This window comes from Vanellus vanellus (genome assembly GCF_965231255.1).
Source record: "Vanellus vanellus genome assembly, chromosome: 19".
NCBI lineage: Eukaryota > Metazoa > Chordata > Aves > Charadriiformes > Charadriidae > Vanellus > Vanellus vanellus.
Window position 1 is genome coordinate 11,086,742 of NC_138924.1, and position 22,058 is coordinate 11,108,799.

General features: G+C 47.5%; 1 protein-coding gene across 2 annotated transcripts in view; it reads right to left on the bottom strand.

Moving 5' to 3' along the window:
• The window catches only part of ACACA (acetyl-CoA carboxylase alpha), a gene marked incomplete at its 5' end in the record, with an annotated part of 135,274 nt that overhangs the window by 18,864 nt on the left and 94,352 nt on the right, over positions 1-22,058 (bottom strand). For both annotated transcript variants that reach the window (XM_082493206.1, XM_082493207.1), the window contains 7 exons: positions 879-991; positions 2,712-2,889; positions 9,525-9,660; positions 10,354-10,450; positions 14,173-14,269; positions 17,653-17,773; positions 18,539-18,682. In XM_082493206.1, coding sequence (XP_082349332.1) covers positions 879-991; positions 2,712-2,889; positions 9,525-9,660; positions 10,354-10,450; positions 14,173-14,269; positions 17,653-17,773; positions 18,539-18,682 — 886 coding nt within the window. The remainder of the gene's footprint in view (positions 1-878; positions 992-2,711; positions 2,890-9,524; positions 9,661-10,353; positions 10,451-14,172; positions 14,270-17,652; positions 17,774-18,538; positions 18,683-22,058) is intronic.

Below are 22,058 nucleotides of genomic sequence, written 5' to 3' on the forward strand. Positions count from 1 at the left end.
ATAATAAAATGTAACTGCAGCAATAGCCACGATTTATCAGTCATTTGCAGAACAGTTTTCCTCCTGAAGGATCCCAAAAGGCTTTATAAATTCAAACCATCCCCACGTGGCACGCTTCTTCCACTACTGAAATGTAGTCAATTTTGGAGGTAAAAAGAGGCTCTGTAAGATTATACTCTTACAGTAAGAGCTAGTAAAGAACTATTTAAAGAGCCTATTCCCCTGAGAGAGTACATATCTGATATTAAGTGCATTTTGCTGAACACTCTGTATTTTGGCTTGTTGGGTGGATACCAGGAGCTGGGATCATTTGGAGCAAAAGGCTCGGTAATAATGCAACACCCGCGGTGCCGTGCTAGCCACCGAGCACCGCACACCACCCCGTATTTTACTGAGGAGGTGAAGAACATTTTTTATTTTCTTGAATCCAAAGCGCGTTACTCAAAATCACCCCAGGGATAGCCCAGCAGCCCAAAGGGTCTTTGACCAAATTCTTAGTTATGCCAAATGACACCAGCTGAGGGTTTGGTCCATGAGCTTTTAGTGAGCTGAGCAATTGCTGAGATGGGAACTAAACTCAACCATCTGTAGTAAGTGTCTGGTGTAAGACCCATTCAATTTAAAAAAAAGAAATCAGTTCAAAAAGACACTATATGACACACACCCCAGGTATGCTAAATGCACACGAATATCACCTCTCTCTCACGTACCTACATGCCGCTTGTCGCATCTGCTTTTCTTCCCAAGTTAGATGACAGTAAGTAAAAATTATCATGAATTTGATAAAATGCCTCAGTGCCCCTTTTTAAGGTCTATAAACACATTGATTAGCCACCAGCTGAACGCATCGCTGCTCCGCCGGCCCCGCGCAGACGTACCCAGCCGCTCCGCCAGGCGGATGTACACGGGGTCCACTCGCCTCATGGTCTTCACCAGATCCTTCCTGCGGAATTTGATCTCTACTGTCCCCTCTGGTTCCAGGATTCCTCCTCTGATCAGTGACAGGAAAAGAGAAAAGAAAGGCACTTTCAGGTCATCAGACAAGGGGAAACACAAAATGGAATGGTTCAATGTTATCTAGAAAGTGTGTGAGAAGAGAAGAGAAGAGAAGAGAAGAGAAGAGAAGAGAAGAGAAGAGAAGAGAAGAGAAGAGAAGAGAAGAGAAGAGAAGAGAAGAGAAGAGAAGAGAAGAGAAGAGAAGAGAAGAGAAGAGAAGAGGGGATGACGGACACAAAACAGAGACAAAGAGAGAACGAGAAAGAAAGAAAGAAAGAAAGAAAGAAAGAAAGAAAGAAAGAAAGAAAGAAAGAATCTTAGCTATTATTTATCCAATGCCACAAATGCACACCAGGCTTCACAGAAACACGTCTATCCAACGGTAAGTAGCACAGCCTGGTACAAGAAATGCGCTCCGGCACTCTTGTTTAAGCTGTGACTTGAAAGCTCTTTCAAAAGGTAGGTAAGCTCTCTGAAACAAAGCAATTAACCAGCTGTTTTCATTAGAGATCCTGCCCACTTCCCAGGTCAAAGACAGAGGAGCGCGTGATTTGAAACTTGGGCTGGGGAAATCAAATCACTTCAGTCTTTAACCGCGAGGGCGGGAGCAAGGACGAGGAGGAAGGTCAGCGCTGAGGGTGATGGAACAGCAACAGCGATGAGAATTATTACAAATGCGTAATGGTACTGAGGGACAGAGTGACACATTTTGCAAAATAATCTCTTTCTTGGCTACTGGAGCTCAAGTCCTCTGGAGTCCAACTACAGCTCTGCAAACCACAGGTGGGCCCTCAACATAGGAAAGACCCGGACCTTTTGGAGTGGGGCCAGAGGAGGCCCCAGAGATGCTGCGAGGGCTGGAGCCCCCTCTGCTGGGAGGACGGGCTGGGAGAGTTGGGAACAGCAAAAAAAGTCTGACTTCCAGGAGGTGAAGATGAGACAACGTTTGCTCAAGATGCAGGAAATACGCTTATTTTTCTCCCAGGAATTCTGCCCTGCTGAGACGGTAGGAGTTGAGAGGATGCCCTGACAGCAAAATATTCATGGTGTCCTTCTATACACCTTCCTTCTATCTGCCACACATTCTCCTTCTATCTAAAAGCCAGGGATGGCTTTTTCCTCCAAATGATTCAGTATCTCTACATTTTAGAGATGTTTTAAAGTATTAAAAAAAAAAACTGCTTCCAAGAGTTCGCCTGTAGTTTTATATCCTGAATCACCAGTAACTAGAACTCAGTTACGCAAGTTGTATTTAATTAAAAAAGCGCAACCACCCAAGTGCCCACGTGACAGATAGTACAACACTCAGGGATTTTAAAGCAGACGCTTATTTACACTGTTTAATTTGCAAAGTTGTATACACAGGCACTTGTTTCCAAGCACAAAGCAGTGTGTGGAAATATCAGAACGGTACAAAAAAAATCCTAAGCGCCCACATCTCGCTGTGCTTTGTGAATGTCAGCAATGAACCTTCTCAGAAGCTGGCTCACACCGGCTACGGAATTTACCCCATCTAAGTCTCAGTCAGGGGACTATCGGAGCTGTGCGAGCTGTGATCGCCACACAGCAAACTCCTCTGAGACACAGCTCACAACTGGACAGTGGTCAGCCCCTTACAGCGACAAACTGCCACGCTCTTCACTGAGAGCTTCTCCCTCGGCCAGGTAATTATGCCTCAAAGCAGGTGGTTACGAGGGGAGGGAAAGGTCCCATACCTGCTCTCTCGGTCCGCGTACATCTCCATGTGACGAGGATTAATGGTAGGGTCAATCACAGCCCAGGATCCTCCTCGCAGCTCCGCCTGCGGTGGGATGTAGATCAGCACAGGTTGACGATACTCTCTCAGGCCGTCCACAATGTAGGCACCAAACTTGAGCACTTGGTCGTACATGTCTGCAGAAAAAGGACACAGCGCTTGAAGTCACAGCAGGTCAACGCTTCAGCCCCACCACACTTGGTCAAACTGAGGAAAAAAAAAACAATTATTCAGCTCTTATAACCACCTCCTGCTACAGTACTGCGAGCTTGGGCTGGCGTTACCTGGACCTGAGCAAAGATGGACTGAGAAAGGAGATGTTCCCCCATCAGTCCTTCAGCTCCCAGGCACCGGGGAGATCTGGTCTGGTTACTTCCCGCGTAACCACGTCTATTCACAACATATGGACCGCAGGGTCCTCAGCTCACACCAGCCAGTCCTACACCAGGTGTCCTGGAGCTGATCCATCCCTTACTTCCCAGCTTCTCAAGCCAACGAGTATTTCAGCAGTTCTGGAAGTCAGGTCGGGTGGTTCCGCACTTAATACGAGTGCAGCCACCCAATTTCAGACTTACTACCATGGACCAGTATCATGATTCATGTAACGTGCATGGCACGCCTACTGGCAGCGGACCTTTCACACATCTTCATAAGAATTAGCGTGTGGGAGGGGTCCAGATGTGAAATAGCATTCTTCTCTTCTTGCATTACAATTTGTTTAAGGCATTTTGCTCAAAATTACTAAGAACAACTCCACTGCGTAAAGACAGTACGTTGAAAACATCAGCCCCAAAGGCGATTTAAATAAAAGAGAAAAAAGGAAGGTAAAAGAATTTATGAGATGATATAGTTTATAATGGATATAGTTTGTAACGGAAACAGGCACCCTCGAATATATATATTTTACATATAATTATATATAGAAGTATCAGATCAAATATACAAAAAATGAAATACACTTATTAGGATCATCTAGTCCCCCTCTTGGTTCACACAGGACTGTATCCTACATTGCTTTCCCCGTGCATTTTAAAGCTTTCCTTTAGAAATCCCAAACAATAAATCTACTACTTCTTTAGGGGAATTTCCACAGCCAATAGATGACATTTTCCTCAGCATTCAGCCAAACTTCCCCTCCTTCCCCATCCCCATTCATTTCCTATTACGACTCCTTGCATCACCCTACATAATCTCTCCACTCCGTTGGGACTGCTATAAATAGCAGCAGGCTTTGCAGTGGTTTGGTTTTTTTTCTTTTTTCCCTTAGACACACTACAGGTATTCATTTCTCACGTCTCCCAGGACAGTGGTTTCAATCCCCTTCATCATTTGTGTTCTTTGCTTAGCGCCTCCCAGTTTGCCTAATTTTTTTCTGGCCGTTAAAATACCGCTGCATGGAACAGAAAAACCAAGCGGGTTGTGTGTACGTACCACGCACGCGCACACGCACGCACACCGGCCTTCAGTAACAGTCCTAAAAAACTGAGACACTTTTATTCATCTAAAATCCTTACGTCATTTGAGAAAGCCATCGTTCGCGGGGAAGAGAGACTCCAGCCAAGGTCCCCTTGGCGTTTAACCCCAGTTTAATGTTAAGCATTAACATGACCATAGTTAAGGAGCCTTTGGACTCTTTGGGAAATACACATGTGCACACACACACTAACATACACACACACACACACACACTAACATATACAGAGCAAGCAAGCCAGAGAGGGGCATCTGAAGTATATATTAGTACATATATATACTGAAGTATGTATTAGTACGATAGGCACTGATGTGATCTCGCCAGTTCATGTGGCAGGTCATTGTCCAAGTACCCCAGAAAAGGACTTTCATGTTGTTTAAGAAATGTCAAATGCCAATGAAGAGAAGAACAATTTATTTCCTCTAATTGCAAAGAAACATAAATCCTGGCAGAGACAGTGGGGACTGAGAACCAAACAAAACTCCAACCTTTTCCTTTGTCCTGAGCAAAGAAAAAGACCTCAAAAGGGGTGACAAATTTATTACTAATTACACAATTATTTTATTATGTAGTGCTAGTAATAAACCACTTGAAGTACTTTCAGCTAATTCTAGTGTTAAGAAAATAATTGCTTGATTCAAATTATTTTAACTGAATTAATTCTTTACTAGACATTTTTTACTAGTGCTACATAATAAAATAATTGCGTAATTAGCGATACATTTTTCACTCCTGCCAAGGGTATATATTTTACTCAGGTTAAGAGCAGAAAAAAGAAGCGCTACTTGTTTGAACGAGGCAGAGGGAGGAGGAGCAGGGAAACAGAGAGAAACTTGCTGCTTTCGGTCCACAGCTCCGGATCTCTTTCGGGGTCAGCAGGCGGCATCAGCACCGGCAGGGAGGTATTTCTGTGCCTACAGAACTTTCAGCGTGAGACTCCCAAAGCTATCCAGGGGCAGGAACTGTACTGCTGTGGGGTTCTGTACACAGCTACTCATTTTGGGATCCTCCAACACAGCACTTCATTACTCCAGGACGTCCCAGCAGCCTTAATTTAGTATTTTATATACGGATTTACACCAACCGCTGGCTTCTCTCGCACGCTCAAAGCTTCCACTGGGGTCAGTGGACCTTCTGCTGCACTTCTGGGCTACAGATGCACCTCAACACTGTCAGATCTGGCTGTAAACTCCTCCGCTGTAGGGGATTTCCCCTTTTCTTGTGGGAAACGCTTCCACTAACAGAGACCAAATTTTGCTCAAATAAGGAAGAGGCAATCAACCCGACTGCCACCACAGAGGGTCCCCGTGGTGCCACGCAAGCTGCTGAGCTCCAGAGACGAGCCAAGGGGAACCGCAGTGTCCACGGGCTGCGGAGGGGTTCCCGCTCTTCTGCAGGGTTTTTTCCTCCCACCATCTCAACCGTTCCATTTGCATACCCCTACCATTTCAGCAAAGTGGGGACTCTTAAGGAATGTAGATTTTTAAGAGGTAAAATCTAAGTAGAGTTGACGAAGATCATAAAAATACTGCAAAGACAACTCAAGACACCCTCCTGCAGTCCCCACGCCCAATCACCAGAACACACAGCCTCCCTGAGTCACGTTAATGCTGTATTTGAGCGTGAAACGATGAAACATTCGTCATACTGTGACTATTGCCTCTTATTTGCAGTTCCGCTGCATTCTCCACTCTTACAATGGGAAACAGTGCACCCAATTTAACTGCCGCCGGCGGTGAATGCTGCCAGGTCCCAGCGGCGCCCACTGCTCCGTGCCCGCACAGCCCCACCGCCTTGGTGGAGTGCCGCCTTTGCAAACCGTTACTGCTGTAACTAACACCCTCGCTGTGTTTAAAACAAAACCCAACCACTTCCACCGTCGTGCACGCAGCGAAGAACACCACTCGCATTTAAAGAGCGGCTGTTTGCGCAACTCTTCTCGCAAAGAAGTCGCTCACGTCGAGACTGGGAAAGTTAAAATTAAGTATTATATTTCTGGGCCAAATTTAATTCCTGTATTCATTTAAACCTCTGCATACTAAACCACTTGCGAGCGAGAACCGCTGCAGAAGTCCTCTAGGAGAAGCAGTGCTGCCCGTCGTTGAGTAGGGCAGAGCGTTCGCAGCACGCTTCCCCGTTCCCTGCCTGCTCAGCGCCTACTACACACGGACATGAAATCTGCTGGAAGCTGTTATCGTTACACCGTACGTGTAAATATTGGCAGTCAGATGCATCAAGCGTGCCGGAAAGGCTGCACACAGCTTTTTGCATTTCCATAGTGTCGGGCAACGTGCCCTGAACCTCCAAAGCTGGAACGGATCTCATCAGCTTGGCTGGATTATCAGATAGGACCTGAAGGTAACCGCCAGGCATATATCGGCTGCAGCCACATAACGTCCCTCGTAAACCCATTACATACAAGCAATACCGTCATTCAGCATCCAGGTAATCAGAGATTTAAAACAGCCTTTTCATTCTGCTGCCTTTTTTTTTTTTTTATTATTGTTATTTATAACCTGTCCCAGGAAAAAATAATAAGTAAAACATGAAAAACCAACTGCGAGTGACCCTGTACACAAGCAGCGCTGCAGTTTAATGTCGCGGGGATTTGCATGCTATCAAACTATTCATGCCGAGTCCAAGACCCTGGTGCTAATTTCCAGTAAATTTCACGCTTGATGTCTCCCCGTTGTGGGTCACTGCCGGTTCGCCTAAATAAACCGCTTCCAAATGGCTCCTCCATCTAAATATTCAAGCCAGTTTTTATAATTTAATTTTGCATTATGCTGAATAGCCTTCCGGCCAGAGAGAGCTCATTGGGGAAACCACCAACACCATTGTGATACGCCTTTATTTATGTTATTTATTTATTTATTTTACGGCTTGAATTAGACCTCCTAGGCCGACTAGTAAAGAGGGTGGGGTTTTTTTCCTCTCTTCCCCCCCCCTGCCCCTCCACTAATGTCAATTTTCAGCATAGCAAGAGCTGTCTCTAATCTTTTCCTACTCATTACACACAATTTTGGAGTCATTTTACCCACAGTGCAGTCGGCTCCTGGCAGTGTGTTTGTGTGCACTGAGGGGTGGCATAATTGTTTATTTTCCCTCCCTGCATAATCCCCAGCCGGCACCAAAACCAAAACCGCAACCAGCTCCCCACGGAACGCAGAGAGCGTCAGCGGAGACCAAAAGGCAGGAAAACGCGCGGCCCAAGGGGCAAACCGCAATGGCTCCATTCCTCCCTCCTCCTCCTGCCCCCGCCGGGGATACGCAACCTGTGAGCATCCTCGTAGGGCCTTATCCACCTCGGCCTTCTGGTCTCAACTCCAAGGCTAAACTCGGCTCCCGAGGAGCCCAGCACAGGGCACTGGTGAAGCCAACTGATCTCGGAACATGCTAAGGCAAAATAATATTGTAACTTTACCAAGCATTCATTAATCAACTACTTCTCCGTAAAGCGGGAAAGCAAGTCACCAAGGGAGAGCGCATTAGCAGCACGTGGAGCAGAAACCATCCCGCGAGGTAACAGGTATTTTCCAGAGGAAGGAATTTTGCCACCTTACAGAATCACAGAATCTCCTAGATTGGAAAAGACCTGTAAGATCACATAGTCCAATCATTAACCTAACACTGACAGCCACCACCAAACCGTGTCCCTGAGCACTGTATCTACACCACCCTTAAATCCCTCCAGGGACGGGGACTCCACCACTGCCCTGGGAAACGCATTCCGATGCCTGGTGACCTTTTCAGTAAAGAAAGTCTTCTTAATACCCAATCTAAACTTCCTTGGTGCAACTTGAAGCCATTTCCTCTTGTTCTATCACCGGTGACTTGACAGAACAGGTCGACTCCCACCTCTCTGCAACCTCCTTTCAGAGACTCGTAGAGAGCCAGATAGTTGTAGAGAGAGAGATCTTCTGCCATCTTCCATCCTCGCACCTGCAAACTCGACGGCATTGCCCTCTGCCCTGCTGATGAGACACTGTCACCCTGCCAGTCTTCCCAGAGCAGGAACTTTTACTGTGTTAGAGCATCTGTAACTTTTCGTCCATGTTTGCTAAGTGCCACACACAGGTAAGAGGCCGTAATCTTTTACTTATTTAAATTTTATAGTGTCAATCTCACATTCTTGGCACTTCACAAAAATTTAAAGTAGCAATATGTGGTGCAAAAATGTAACTGCTGGTATATTAACTGAGCAGTTTTAGAACCGTTCCCTTCGTACGATCATCACTACCACCAAAAGAGTCAACTGGGAGACAGTCCTCGATACGACAGTATTACTGTGGGAAAAATCATCAATGTTCCCACTTGACAGAATATGACTATACATTTTTGATATGCAATAACATTGGCTTACCCAGCCCTGCTTCTAAGCTGAGGCAGAAGGATATAAAGCTTACCGAACAGAAGGGGTTTCCTGAGATTAGGGTTTAATTAGCCCAGGTTGGCAGCTGGCAGTTTTGTTAGCAACCAGACCACTGTTAACACCCAACTACCTGTTCTCGCTGCAGATGATCTGGCCGGTCCCTATAACTGTATACGAGGGTACATATAAAAATACAACTGCATTGCTGATTTTGAAAAGAACTTGATGTAAAATTTGCTTCTTGCATGTTCTATGTTATTCCTGCTACGTGCCAATTAAAGACAAGAGACGCCTGGGGAGGAGAGGAATGAAACCCTCCATCAGCACAGCTACGGCAGCGTAGAGCATCCCCTTCCTCCAGCTGGCTGCCCAACGACCACAACTGACTTTCAGCAGAGCTGGGCAGAGCATCGCCATGATTTCAGAAGGCTGACGTGTCCAAACACTCTGGTAGGCCCCAAAAAGTATCCCCTTATTAGCATTTCTACGGGAGATCACACACTGGCCATGAAAGAGGGGGGCTGGATGCAGACTGCATCGAAGATGGGTGAAGCGGATCCACTATGCAAGTTTATGGGTCCAAGTTGTCACCACAGATGAGCCGATCCAACAGCTAGCTGCTGCCCAAAGACAGGACCTGCTTCTGTCCCTTGCCACGTACACCCAACTCTGTCCCCAAAGAACCACTTCAGGCTGCTGAACCAGCAGAGCTAATGGTAGCGAGTATGCCACAGCAGGAATGGTGCTGAGGGACATGGTTCAGTGGTGGGTTTGGCACTGTTGGGTTGATGGTTGGACTTGATGATCTTAAAGGTTCCTCTCCAACGTAGACAATTCTATGATTCTAACGGCAGCGGCGCCCTGAGCAGTAGAAGACGAGCCACCCTACAGGATGACACCGAAAGGGGATCCAAATCAGAGGTTACCTTTCATTCCGCCAGAGAAGCCTCTCCAGTTAGCAAAGACCATCAGAGGGAGCCCTTCTCTGTTGAAGTCATTGATAGCCTGTGCAGTCTTGAAGGCAGAGTCAGGGAACCACACCTGACCAGCCTGCTGGATTATCTGTTGGGAATAAAAAGGACTGGTGAGCCTTGAAACACAATAGCGTAAGAGTTAGCATAAAAATATAGGAGTGGGTGCAGCAAGAGATGTGATGTGGAGTTAAGAACGAGCAACGCAACACGTGAAATGCTTAGGATCTGTTTGCCCACAGAAAAATTGGGACAATCATTCTGTCACCAACATCAAGAGGAGTGTTCCCACTGATTTAGCTAAGAAGAATAGAGATGGCCTGGAAAGCCTGCTACTATGACTGCTGTAAGGAGCTGAAGGAGAAGAAGAGGGACAAAGACATGCAAAGGAGAAAACCCCGAAGAGACAATGCAGGGCCAGAGCTGTGAAATCAGGCAGGAGAAAAGCAAAATGTCAGAGCAGAAAGACCGTGAAACACTACGGTCACAGCAAGAGAACAGGGAAGCGGTTTCTGCTTGCCAGATCTCCTGCGCCCTGGCCCCTGCATTGCACCCAAGTCACAAGAGAAGCAGGACTGCTGGGGAATGCCTCTCCTGTGCGAATGGCCGACGTAACTGTCCGTTCACTTCTCCCAGAAACTGCCATGCTTTAGCATCCCGCCAAGGAACGGCTACACTTTTGGTCCCACATTTGGGGGAAAAAAAATCCCCATCAAAACAAGTGCTCTTTCCCCAGCGACATTTGCAGAGGACAAACAAGCAACCGAACACACGTTCAACCTACCTTGGCCTCCGAGTCCAGGTTGGCAGGATCAGCAGGGATGCTGAGCTCCACCGTCCTCGTTTCTACGGCAACTACTCCTACAGGTATCCCTCCCAGCCTGGTAACATGCGAGACAAATCAAAATTCACATTTCTACTGTTACACAACTAGACATTTTTTTCCAATTTGCATCAAAATACTCAAGAGAGACAAATCATGCGAGCAAACGGTGGAAGACGCAGTCTGGCCTTTTTGAAGAGCTTAGGCCCTTGGCTGAATTTCAGAGTAGAATTTACAGTTCTCAAAGCAAAATCTAGTCCTAAAAACTAGCACATACCTCACTAAAAATTAAATAGAACAAACCAAAGCCCAAATTTTAAATGATATAGCTACATCTCCGTCACCCTTCACCTGCTACCATACAGATTTTGATACTGATGGTCCTGACCATGACAAATAAACACGCAGACCCCAAGGTTTCACAAGCCCTGTTTTCACAAGCACTGTCAGCTGGTGGAACACATCCACAGACTGTACGTCTAAGCAATGCTGGTGGCTCAGCCACCCGAAACCTCCACTGCTTACAAAACCGCCCTCTCCCAAGAGGTTACGGTGAACGATGGGTAAAAGTTTTGGGTTTGCCCGTCTATCTCATCCCCAGACCCTCTGCTGCAGGACGACTGCAAAGGTGGGAAGGGAGCAGGGACAGAGGGACGGGCAGGGAGTGTAGGCACTGGGGAGGATGCTCGGCTCCGCTTTCCGCAGCATCCAACCACTCCGGTACACAAAAGGCATCTCGCTTGCGCTGACAACTGCCTACTCCCAGGACGGGAGTCCCAGCAGAGCCTCCACTCTCTCCTCAACCACCTCAAGCTGGATGACACGCGCTGCAGGCAGAAAAAGTGACGTGGCCTATGTGCACTAGGGGGCTGAACATATTCCCATTCACTATGATTAAGAGTCTGCCTAGAAACCCGTAATTGCAGAAGCCGTCTTAAATCGGTAACTTATAACTTCTATATTAGGGCCCATGTGACCTAATAAAGAACATCTTTATCCAAGTATTACAGTTATTTATTGAACTTGAAAACAGCTCAAAACAACTTCTGTTTTCCATTATACTTCATATAAATTTTATCAGGCTAGCACATGAAGATGCTACATCTTGTTTTATAGTGTGTCCCTGGACAAGTTGCCATAGAATAATAAAAGACAATTTACAGCCAAGAGCACACATATTCCAAACATACATACAAAAGATGAGTTTTGGCAGCACTTACAGTAACAATCCCAGAAGAATACATTCGTATTTGTTTTTTCAAAATGCCACTGCTTTTGAAAGAAGTCGGTTTCATTTGTATTATATATACCTGTGTGTGAGAGTCCAAAGCAACTTGGAATTTGTCAGAAGAAAGGAACTGCAAGTGAAGCTGAGCACGGGCCTGGACAGAGACCAAATCATTGATTTCCCTCGCCCCCCCGTGTACTGCTTAACCTAAAGGCCTTTAAATAATTATAGGACGTTGTGAGATAAAACTCTAGAGTGTCACGGATGGCAGATAAAAATACCAAAGTACCAAAAGGTCACAGGACATCCCAAGGTTACACGCTACAATGAAGAGTGGAGTCAGCAGGTATTTTCAGCTCCTCTCAAGAACGTATGAAGATCAGGCAATATTCTGAGTGGAAAGGATCTGCCGGGGTAAGAGCAGTCAGACCCCTGGGACGGCAGTGGTCAGAGCCATGAAGCTCCACGGCGGCCGAGCTGAGCTGCGCTGCACACAAAGGCCCCTTCGGCTCAGCAGCACGTGGGCTCTCGCGGGGCTGGTGCAGCCCATCCGCTCCCACCTCCCTCTGTCCTGAGCACGGACTCCTCCTCCTGCCCTGGCACAATATCCGAGGAAACGGGTCTGTTTCCCTGCATCACGTTCTGCGCTAGGATAATCCAAAGGCAGTTCCAAACCCACTAAAGACGCTCAAAAATCTCGAGAAAAGAACAACATTTTGCTGAGCACACCCTCATATCTGGAGGCCTCCTTCAGTTATCACACAGCATTTCATTAACACATTAGCATGGCTCCTGAGGGCCATTTTAGAGTGGTCCAGAATGGACACAACCCTCTGAGGTGCTGCACATGGACTCCAGTGAATTCCAGAAGCTTTGCTATCTCACAGCACCACCTCTGGCGCTCTGACCCTCATTAGGAGGACTCCTAGAGTTGTGGCTTTGAAGAGTCTAAAAGAGAAATGGGAGCTCCCAGTGCCAAATATTCTGGGATCACGTGTGCTATCAACGTAATGGAGATAAGAAACGGCAGTGATTCATGGCTACGCTGGCTGGGAGCCCAGCTGGCTACCCCAGTGGTGCTGTGTGGTTCAGGAACACGGTGTCTCTCCCTGTCTCCCAGTAATCAAATCCAGCATCACCAGGGACATGCTGGTACTACGGTCAGTCCTTGTGACAGCAGTTTGGTGCTGCTAGAGGCTGATGGAGTCAGACCCCAGGGGTGGCCACGGGATTTCCAGAAGACTGTAAGCATTATCAGCTAATTTGGCTCTGGATTGTTGGCACTGTGACACTTGACTGTACAGGAGGTGAAAGATCTGTAAATAAAAGGTTTTTCTTTGACGCAGACTTCAGCTAGGAGCTAAGGCACTCTGAACACCCGTCATGCACAGGCACGGCCGTGCCTCGTTAAGGTAACACCTGAAGCCCCCGGGATCCCATTCAGGCACTTCAGGGTTTTTTTTCTCCACTCTCACTTGTTAACAAAAAAAGAAAAGGAAAGGCTGACAATTAACCAAAATCACTGACATCAATTAGGAGCTGGGATTCGGCTGGAGGCAAGAGTATGAAGCTCTGTCTTGAGAGCAGAGCTGGCAGTAGTCGGAGGAACAAGGAGTGACAAAGGATAAGCACGCGGCATTTGGACAGCTCGAGCGCTTGCAGTGGAAACTCAAGGGAGATAAATGTACTCCTTCAAAAAGGCTTTATTCTGAGAGGAAGCAGACAATCAGATCAGGAGACTCACAGTGCCATTTTGGAGGGGACAAAAAACCTAAAGAGACTACAAAAAAGGTGGTGGAGGCAGTTTTGAGCCCAGCTATGATTTGCCAAACTGCAAGATCCCATCTCCAGGCTTCTGCTTCCTGCCAGCTCGGAGCGGTCACGGACCTGCAACACCGAGAACGACCCAGGCGGGACGTATTTTCAAGGCAGGGATCTAAATCTCAAGGCAACGGGGAACATTTTAAAATCCTGCCCAGGTGGCACATCACAGCAAGGTCAGGGGAAGCGGCTCCCCTCGGGAGGAGGTGAGTGCCGCACGTCTGCGGAGTGACACATCTCTATGTCATGAAAAACAACGATCAGGTGTGGCGGGTGCTGCTTTGGAAAACGCTGCAAGTTATTCCACACAAATGTCAACGTTAAGCTCTTCTCTATGCAGAGTTTCTTGCGATTTGCTCTAGTTTTAGCTGAACTTTTCTTGCACGTCAAGTAAGATTGCAAAACAATAAACCGCATATTGCACCTTCAGCTAAGTCAGAGCTGTGAGAAGGGCTCGCTACGCAGCCGTGTACTGAGGGAAGCTTATATCGTCTGCTGTCATCTTTAACAATATCTCTTTTTGGCTTTTGTGCATGTTAAAGCTGTCACCTCCAAGCAAAACAAGAGAAACGATCAGACCACGCTTCATTCGTGTGGTAAAGAAGTATCCTATTCAAGTAATGACTTATTTTTACTTACAGCCATTAACTTTCGAAGGAGGTTCTAGAAAAAGGTAAAGCATAATGAAAACTTGATTTCTACAAATGTCTAGAAAGCCTCTTAGAATTTACCTTGCTCTACCGACCACAACTGTTTGCGCCCAGGGCTGCATGATCTCCAGGAACGAGCCATTGTCAAAGAAACCACTTAGCCACTGTCCTTTTTGACCTAAAGGGAAGGGAAAAAAAATGGAAATATCAGAGGAGGAAGGAGGGAGGGAAGAAAGAAAGAAGAGAGAATGTAAAAGGAGCAACTGAAACTTGCTTAAAAATGCCAACTGGAGATCTTGGCACTGTCTTTTTATTTATTTATTTGTTTTTAAATAGATTATAATACAAGGGAACATTAGACAGCTGAGCATTTGTCTGCCTTCAGCCATCATGTCTTATTTCATTTGCTAGTCTGCATAAAGACAGTCATTTATCAGCAAAAGCATCATTTATTGTTAAACGATGGGGTTCGGATAGCAGAGGGACTTCGCATGCTTTTAAATAAATAACTCTGTTTTTTTCAAGACACCACAAACATTTGTCAAAAGGCAGTAAAGTCATTAAAGATGTTTTTCAAAATGCCTATTTTCATTTTAAAACTTATCCCACATTTTTCTCTTGATTCTGCCTAATCTTTCCTTTAAGGAAAGAATGCTGAAGAAATTCAGGAACCACATGTAAAATTTTCTATGATATTTTAAAACTTGACCACAAACCTGAGCGTGCTTCACACAACCTTTTAGAAAAACTGAAATGAAGTACTCTGATACTGAAAGCCTACTTGGGCCGTAGAAGGCACCAGACGACGCACCTCTCCCTAAACTGACACACTGTCAGTCACCGTCCGGGATCAACTCATACGCTGCCAGACCTGTTCTCCTGCCCAAAGAAGGTGGCAACTTCCGAATGCTTGAGAGAAATCAAACTGCTCCCGAAGAGCACATTACCAAGATATGACTGTGCAGCTCCAAGAGCAATAAACTTGTCCTGACCCTTGCAGACAACCAGCTTCTACTCCGAAGTCTGAGGGTTTGATTACCCTGATCATGCAAACTAGAACTATGAACTAGTGTTACTGTCGGCGACATGGAAAGCGGGATGGAGTGCACCCTCAGCATTTGCAGATGACACCAAGCTCTTTGGCGAGGTAGACACGCTGGAGGGGAGGGATGCCATCTAGAGGGACCTGGACAGGCTGCAGAGGTGGGCCCAAGCCAACCTCATGAAGTTCAACACGGCCAAGTGCAAGATCCTACATCTGGGTCGGGGCAATCCCAAGCACAAATACAGGCTGGGCAGGGAATGGATTGAGATCAGCCCTGAGAAGGACCTGGGGGTGCTGACTGATGAGAAGCTCAACATGAGCCAGCAATGTGCAATGGCAGCCCAGAAGGCCCACCATATCCTGGGCTGCATCAGTAAAAGTGTGGCCGGCAGGGCGAGGGGGGGGATTCTGTCCCTCTGCTCTACTCTGGTGAGACCTCACCTGGAGTACTGCGTCCAGCTCTGGAACCCCCAACATAGGAAAGACATGGACCTGCTGGAGTGGGGCCAGAAGAGGCCATGAAGATGCTGGGAGGGCTGGAGCCCCTCTGCTGGGAGGACAGGCTGGGAGAGTTGGGGGGGTTCAGCCTGGAGAAGAGAAGGCTCCAGGGGGACCTTATTGTGGCCTTCCAGTGCCTAAAGGGGCTCCAGGAGAGCTGGAGAAGGACTCTTGATCAGGAAGGGGAGCCACAGCATGAGGGGGAACAGTTTTAAACTGGAAGAGGGGAGATTTAGATTAGATATGAGGAAGAAATTTTTCCCTGTGAGGGCGGTGAGCCCCTGGCGCAGGGTGCCCCGAGAAGCTGTGGCTGCCCCATCCCTGGAGGTGTTCAAGGCCGGGTTGGACGGGGCTGGGAGCAACCTGGGCTGGGGGGAGGTGTCCCTGCCCAGGGCAGGGGGACTGGAACTTGATGGTCTTCAAGATCCCTTCCAACCTAAACCATTCAATGGTTCTATGATTTTTTGCCCTTTATATGCCAGTGCAGTATCAGACTTGGGGGGTTCCTCCTGCATCACAAACTCCAATATATTGACAGCACCTCTCCACCCCCACGTGCAACAACAGATCTGTGCACTAACAACCCACATACATGCCTTCCAATAAAATTCTCGGGATGACAATTACTCTTCCAGGAACCAGGCTGGCAGTTTACAATGTATTTCTCTACTTTCCACGAGTGTTTGTTAAATGGGCGCAAAAGACACTACGAACGAGTTAAGCCTCCCTCTGTTGATCTGTGCAGCGGCACGGTAGTGTTTCTGCTCTCCAGACAGAAAGATCACAGCAGGAAGATTTTCCAATATTTTAGCCTGGACCCTACTCCAGCGAACAGGTAAGGGCATGACAAAGATGGTTCATTTGGGCTGATTGCGGGTGCTGGATTGGGGAGTGACAAGTAAGATTTGCCACCAGCTCTCCTTCTGCAGCCCTCCAGCCTGTATAAGGTGGACATCCCAAAGACAAGGCGTCGAGATACTCTCCCCACCCGGACTACTATGGAAAGCACAGCTCTCTGGGAGCTCCTGCCTCCCACTGGGGCTTCACGAAGCTCCACCAAAAAAACCCCACCCAAAGCCCACAAAAGCCCTCCCAGCTTTACCCTGTGGCACACAGCCCCTGAGGAAAGCTTTAATCTGAACAAGCACCTCTGCTTCTGCAAACCCAAGTCCAAAACCAATTAAAAGTGGAGATCCAAGCAAGCTAACCTCTGCTGACTTAAACAGGATGGAGAGTGTTTTATCAAGACCAAACTTGTAATTACTGTGTTCTACATTCCTTGCCTCTGTGGCCCCACTGTAAAATGTGACCATCCATTTCAAAATTATCTCTTTATCGTGAGCCCAAAGCTGATCGTTTAGATTCTGGCCTCGTGTCGGGCGTCAGTTTGAAGAATATCACGGCAATATCTCCTCTAATAAATGGCTTTAACTTTTCACCTAGGAGATATCTGCTTTAACTTATCACAGGGAATCATCTGCTTTCCTTAACGCTTCCACTAAATTAAAATCTGAAGTCACTCGATTTGGAAGCCAGCGTTAGCTGCACTCAGACAGCTGGATGAATTACTTGAGAGATGATGAAAAAATATTATCCAAAACCAGAAAACTTAGTTTATCACAAATCTCATTTTAGCCCCCCAAACTCATTAATAACAGCAGGCATAATGGTCACTCAGTTTGCAGCTTGTATGTACACAGGCTGCACAACCCCAAAAGCACGCATGGGGGTTCAATGCTTTGCAGCATTTCCGATATAATTGTTCTCCAAGATCTGCAGGAATACTGCGATTCTTTTAGCATAAAGGCCTTTGCATACGGACTTTCCTCTGAACCATAAAAAAAGAAAATGTATAAAAGTAACTAATAATTGTAAGTGTCCTCAAGCGCTCAGAATTTACACGCTATTTTTTTATATTGTATTTAAATTGTTTAGAACTAATTACTTTATAAGTTCTGACAAACAGTCTGGACACAAGACTCATTATTGCATATCCTGGCCACCAAAGATCTACGTACTCGGATTTGGGCGTCCAGCCAGCATCCAGCGAGGGTCATAGGGCGTCTTGGTAGGAACAAAGTCTATGGTCCTGTCTATAGGATCCTTGACTTTGAGGATAGGAACAGGGCTGTACACACTCTATGGGAAAAAAGAAAAACATTGAAAGTAGTAATTCTCCTGTGTGGCTTTGCGCCAAACACCAGCTCTAAAGGACCTGGTGGGAGTCCTCTTTCCCCCACACTGCGCAACTCTGCGACTGACGGGAGCCCAGAGCCTCGGCAAGAGCCTGAAGAAACTTCCAAGGTGCTCCATACACTCTCTCAAACTCTCCTTTGGTATCATATGCCATACAGTGCACTTCACTTGCTCTTGAACTTCAGGCACAGCCAGCATTAGCGCGGGGTTGCAGTTTAATTTTTGAAAGGTGACCAGCCCGCCTGACTCATTCCACGCGCTCTTTCCTGAAGGAAGGTGACCGGCGCATTCTTGTTGCTGCCTTCCTGGCTGCAGAGCAGCTTACACATAGACATCAACCCCTACAAATTACGGCCTCAGAGGGCAACTTTTAGAGTCTTTTCAGTAAGAGACTATCCATCGCTTCCATAAAATCCTGCTGCCCGGAGTACGGAGGGCAGCAGGCCAGGGGAGCGAGGTGACAGCACCCAAGGCAGCGCCAGGCTGCCCTGCGTCCCAGTTCCTGCAGCACTTTAAGACCAAACCTACTTTGTGTACTTCAATACCATAATGCTTAACAGCCTTGACCGTGAGCCTACCGCATTTTGCTAGGCACCACGCTAACACAGAGAAACCCCCACACAAACGGACAGCCCCTCACCCCAAAACCCCCTGCGAGCAAAGCGAATAGGTAACGGCACCTTGCACTCCTGTGGGGGCAGGAATTACCTTTGGCATGTAGGAAAGCCACTGCAGAATAGTGTAGACCCCTTCAAAATCATCACACACAGTGCCGTGTGTCACTCCGTTGTTGTGCATTATCTGGATCCCGCCCAGCTGATTGTTGGAGGTATAAACTTCCCGTCCAAGCACCTTTAGAAAGCAAAAACAGGAAAACCATCAGAGGATGGGATGGGACAAGGAGGTATTGAGTAAGGCAATACATACAAGCCCATCCCGGCAGCAAGTCATGAGCCCTTCAACACCAAAGGATGGAGCAAACCACTCACCACAGACCTTCCCAAGCCCTGGGCGCAGGTAAGATCTTATGAACACTGACCCCCAAGGGGAATGATACAAGTGGGGAAACTGAGGCAGGGGCAGTTACACGACTCGCCCTCCCCCAAGCAGCAACGGAGCTGATGTGACCGAGGCTCCTGGGAGCTGGCCCAAGCTCAGCTCACTAATTCAAAATTGCTCCGACTAAGATGACCGGTAGGGTGGAACCACGTAAACCTTTCACTGGGGAACACACCAACACCGTGCATAAAGATGGGTGTAGCAAAGATAAAGCCCCACCAGTTCCTTAGAGAGGCTGGAAAGAATAAGAGTCTGACTGCCGGGCTTCCAATTCTCTCGCCCGGTTCCATCTCTAATCTCAGCCCCGGCACCGCAGCTCTTTTCTCATTCTCCTGCTGTCTCTTTCCATTTGCCCTCTCCCTGACTGATACACTGATCTCTCGGTCACTCGGCTTTCTGCTCCACTGAGTCCATATTACTAATAACACCTCTGCCACGGCCAGTTTACCTCATGAAGGCAGGAGCACATCATTACAAAATAAACTCATAACTTTGACATTCTAGCAAATACATGCCGTTTGTTATTTTTATGGGTTGAGTCTTTCTAACAGACGGAGGGCATTGCATACCTGCTTCATTTAGATCTTAAAAAAAAATCAAACCTCAAACACACACAACCAACCTGCCCTCCCTCACCAAACAACCAGTGCCGCTCGTTTTCGGAAGAAGGGTCGCGCCAGGAGAGGAGCAGCCCACAGCCCAGGGCACCCCGCTCCTTCCAGAAGGGATGCTCGGGTCTGACTGCATCCTCATCCCGACATCCGACAGCGAGCGCTGGGGACAGAACTCATCTCACTCAGAGGAGAGGGGCGCTCTGCATTTCTCAGGATTTGACCTTTTGGGCTGAAAGTGAGAAGGTACTAAAGGCATATGAAAATAGAAAATAGAAGATTTTGATCTGGTTATAAAACTACAGTGGACCAATGAGCGTTCTTGCCGCACACCATCAGTTAATCACAGCTGGGGTCAGGGAGCCACTGGGCCCATCTAAAGCGTTGCCTAACCGGTAAGGCGCAACGCTATCATTTCCTATCTCCAAATTTATTTTCCTTTGGAGGAGAAAAGGCCCGGCGGTCTGGCGTTTCACAAAACTCAGCATTTTACAAACACTGGACGATCCTCACAGAACTCCCCGTGAGACAGAAGTCAGTTGAGGTTTAGGTACAGAAGAAACCGAGGCACAGAAATCACTCAACTAGCCCCAAAATTTAGAAGTCAATGTAAGCACTGTGGTTTTGCAGAGAGATGTTCCCGCGTCTCCCTTCTGAGCTCAAAAACCTTCATCTTCCTCTAACAAGTTCAGTGCCACGAAGAGGCACGGGAGGAAAGAGAGCAGCATAGATTTAGGTTCAAGGGAAAGCAAAGCACAGGGCTGCAGCTGGCAGGCCCAAGCCCAGCTCAACGCTTTCCACAGAGGAAAATAAAAATAAAGAGGATTTAAACTCCCCATCTATGAACTAATGCGAACGTACGTACATGCAAAACGGGCCTCTGCTGCTGCTTATCTAGAGACACTGTAGACAGCTCAGGTTTACCGCTGCTGACAGGCAATGAAAACAGTCTAATATACCGCCTGCTCTCGCCCTTAAATCCCTTTTTGGAGATCAAGATAAATATGCAGCTCCTTTTCCCGAGTGCTCCGGATATTTCAGTGAAGTGGCGGAGCATTGTGAGGGGCTGCGCAGATGAAATCCCTCTGTAATACCGAGCGAGCGCAGTATTTACTTGTCAGTGTTTGTCAGCAAAGGCAGCGCAGTCCCGAGCCGCGTTCAGCAGCGGTGCCGAGGAGCGCTGGATGCCTTCCTCCGTATCACGTCCACGTCCGCACGCGCGCACTTGCACCTGTGCCGAGGGCCGCGGGAGGGACGTGTCGTACGGGCACACACAGGCTCTGAATCACAGCCAGATTTAAGCCCAAAGGCAGAGGAGGCGGCTTCACTCCCCAGTGCAGAACCGGTGCAGCGAGGGGTGAAAGATGCTGTCTCACAGGCATACTGCGGGCTGGGTGCTGGTCCTCCAACCTGCCTCTGCCCGTGGGCTCTTCTGTCTTCTGCAGAGCCATCAGAGATCCTGCCAACTCGTTTCACGCATACAGCTGCAGACTGAATTGGGTGCCAGAGGTTAAAAGGCACCGAAGGGCTAGCCGGCTTCCAGACAATGATCATCGGGCTCGACAAAAAAATGGATGCGATAGCTCATCCATTCAGCTCTGCTAACCACCTCATCTCTGACCTCAGAGGACTACATTCTTAAAGGCTGACAAGTAATTCAATCTCCAATTAACAATCTTAAATGGTGCAATGCATATTGCTGTATAAATGTTTCTGCGAGAAAATATCCAAGGGTGAAAGAGAACACATCTGCTGGAGAAGTGTGAAACTGATGCTTCTGCAATTAAAGGATTTAGATGTTCCTCAATAAGGCACATGGTCAGCAGAGGCATGAGCGGATTTAGAAACATCGCCAAATCAGTTGGACAAGCAATGCTAGAAACAAACTCGTGGGAGAAAAAGACTGCCCGGGGTTAAACCCTGTACCTGACACGATCAGGATCTGTCTAAAGGGTAAACTTCAAACGCTGAGAGTTTGGGTCCGCAGGGGAGGTCCACTGAGTCACACAAAGAAGGAGGTTAAGAAGTGGAGGCAGCATTAGCCTGAGGCTTATAGAAGGCGGCTGTTTAACAACCAAACATGCACGTGGAAGGGTTAAGTTGCAGAGCAGGTCCTTCCTAGCAGGAAGGTTAGCGGCACTCAAGGGAACAGTCAGAGATGCAGCTACCAGAGCCGGCTGCCATAGAGCAGAGATCGGGCAAGGTCCAGCAAGAGGGCTGGGAAAGAACAGGTTCCAGGATTTTAAAGCTGACATACACAATACACATATACCCGAACATCAGCAATATTTGACCTCTCATCTTGTGCTTCATCTGATGGCAAAAACAGACAAAGAAGAGCAGCATGAACAGCAAAGCACCGTACCGGAAGTACCTGGCACCAGAAAATTTGCTTTAATTTAAATTCTTGCCACACCATGAAAGCTGGGAAACCCAGAAACCATGTTTGTGTCCACTTGGCGTTTGACACACACCAGTCAAAGGAAGCTGCTGCGGGTGACTGGCCCCACACAGAGATCCCACACTGGCCCTTTCAGAAGCCTCTCGTGAGGACCTCT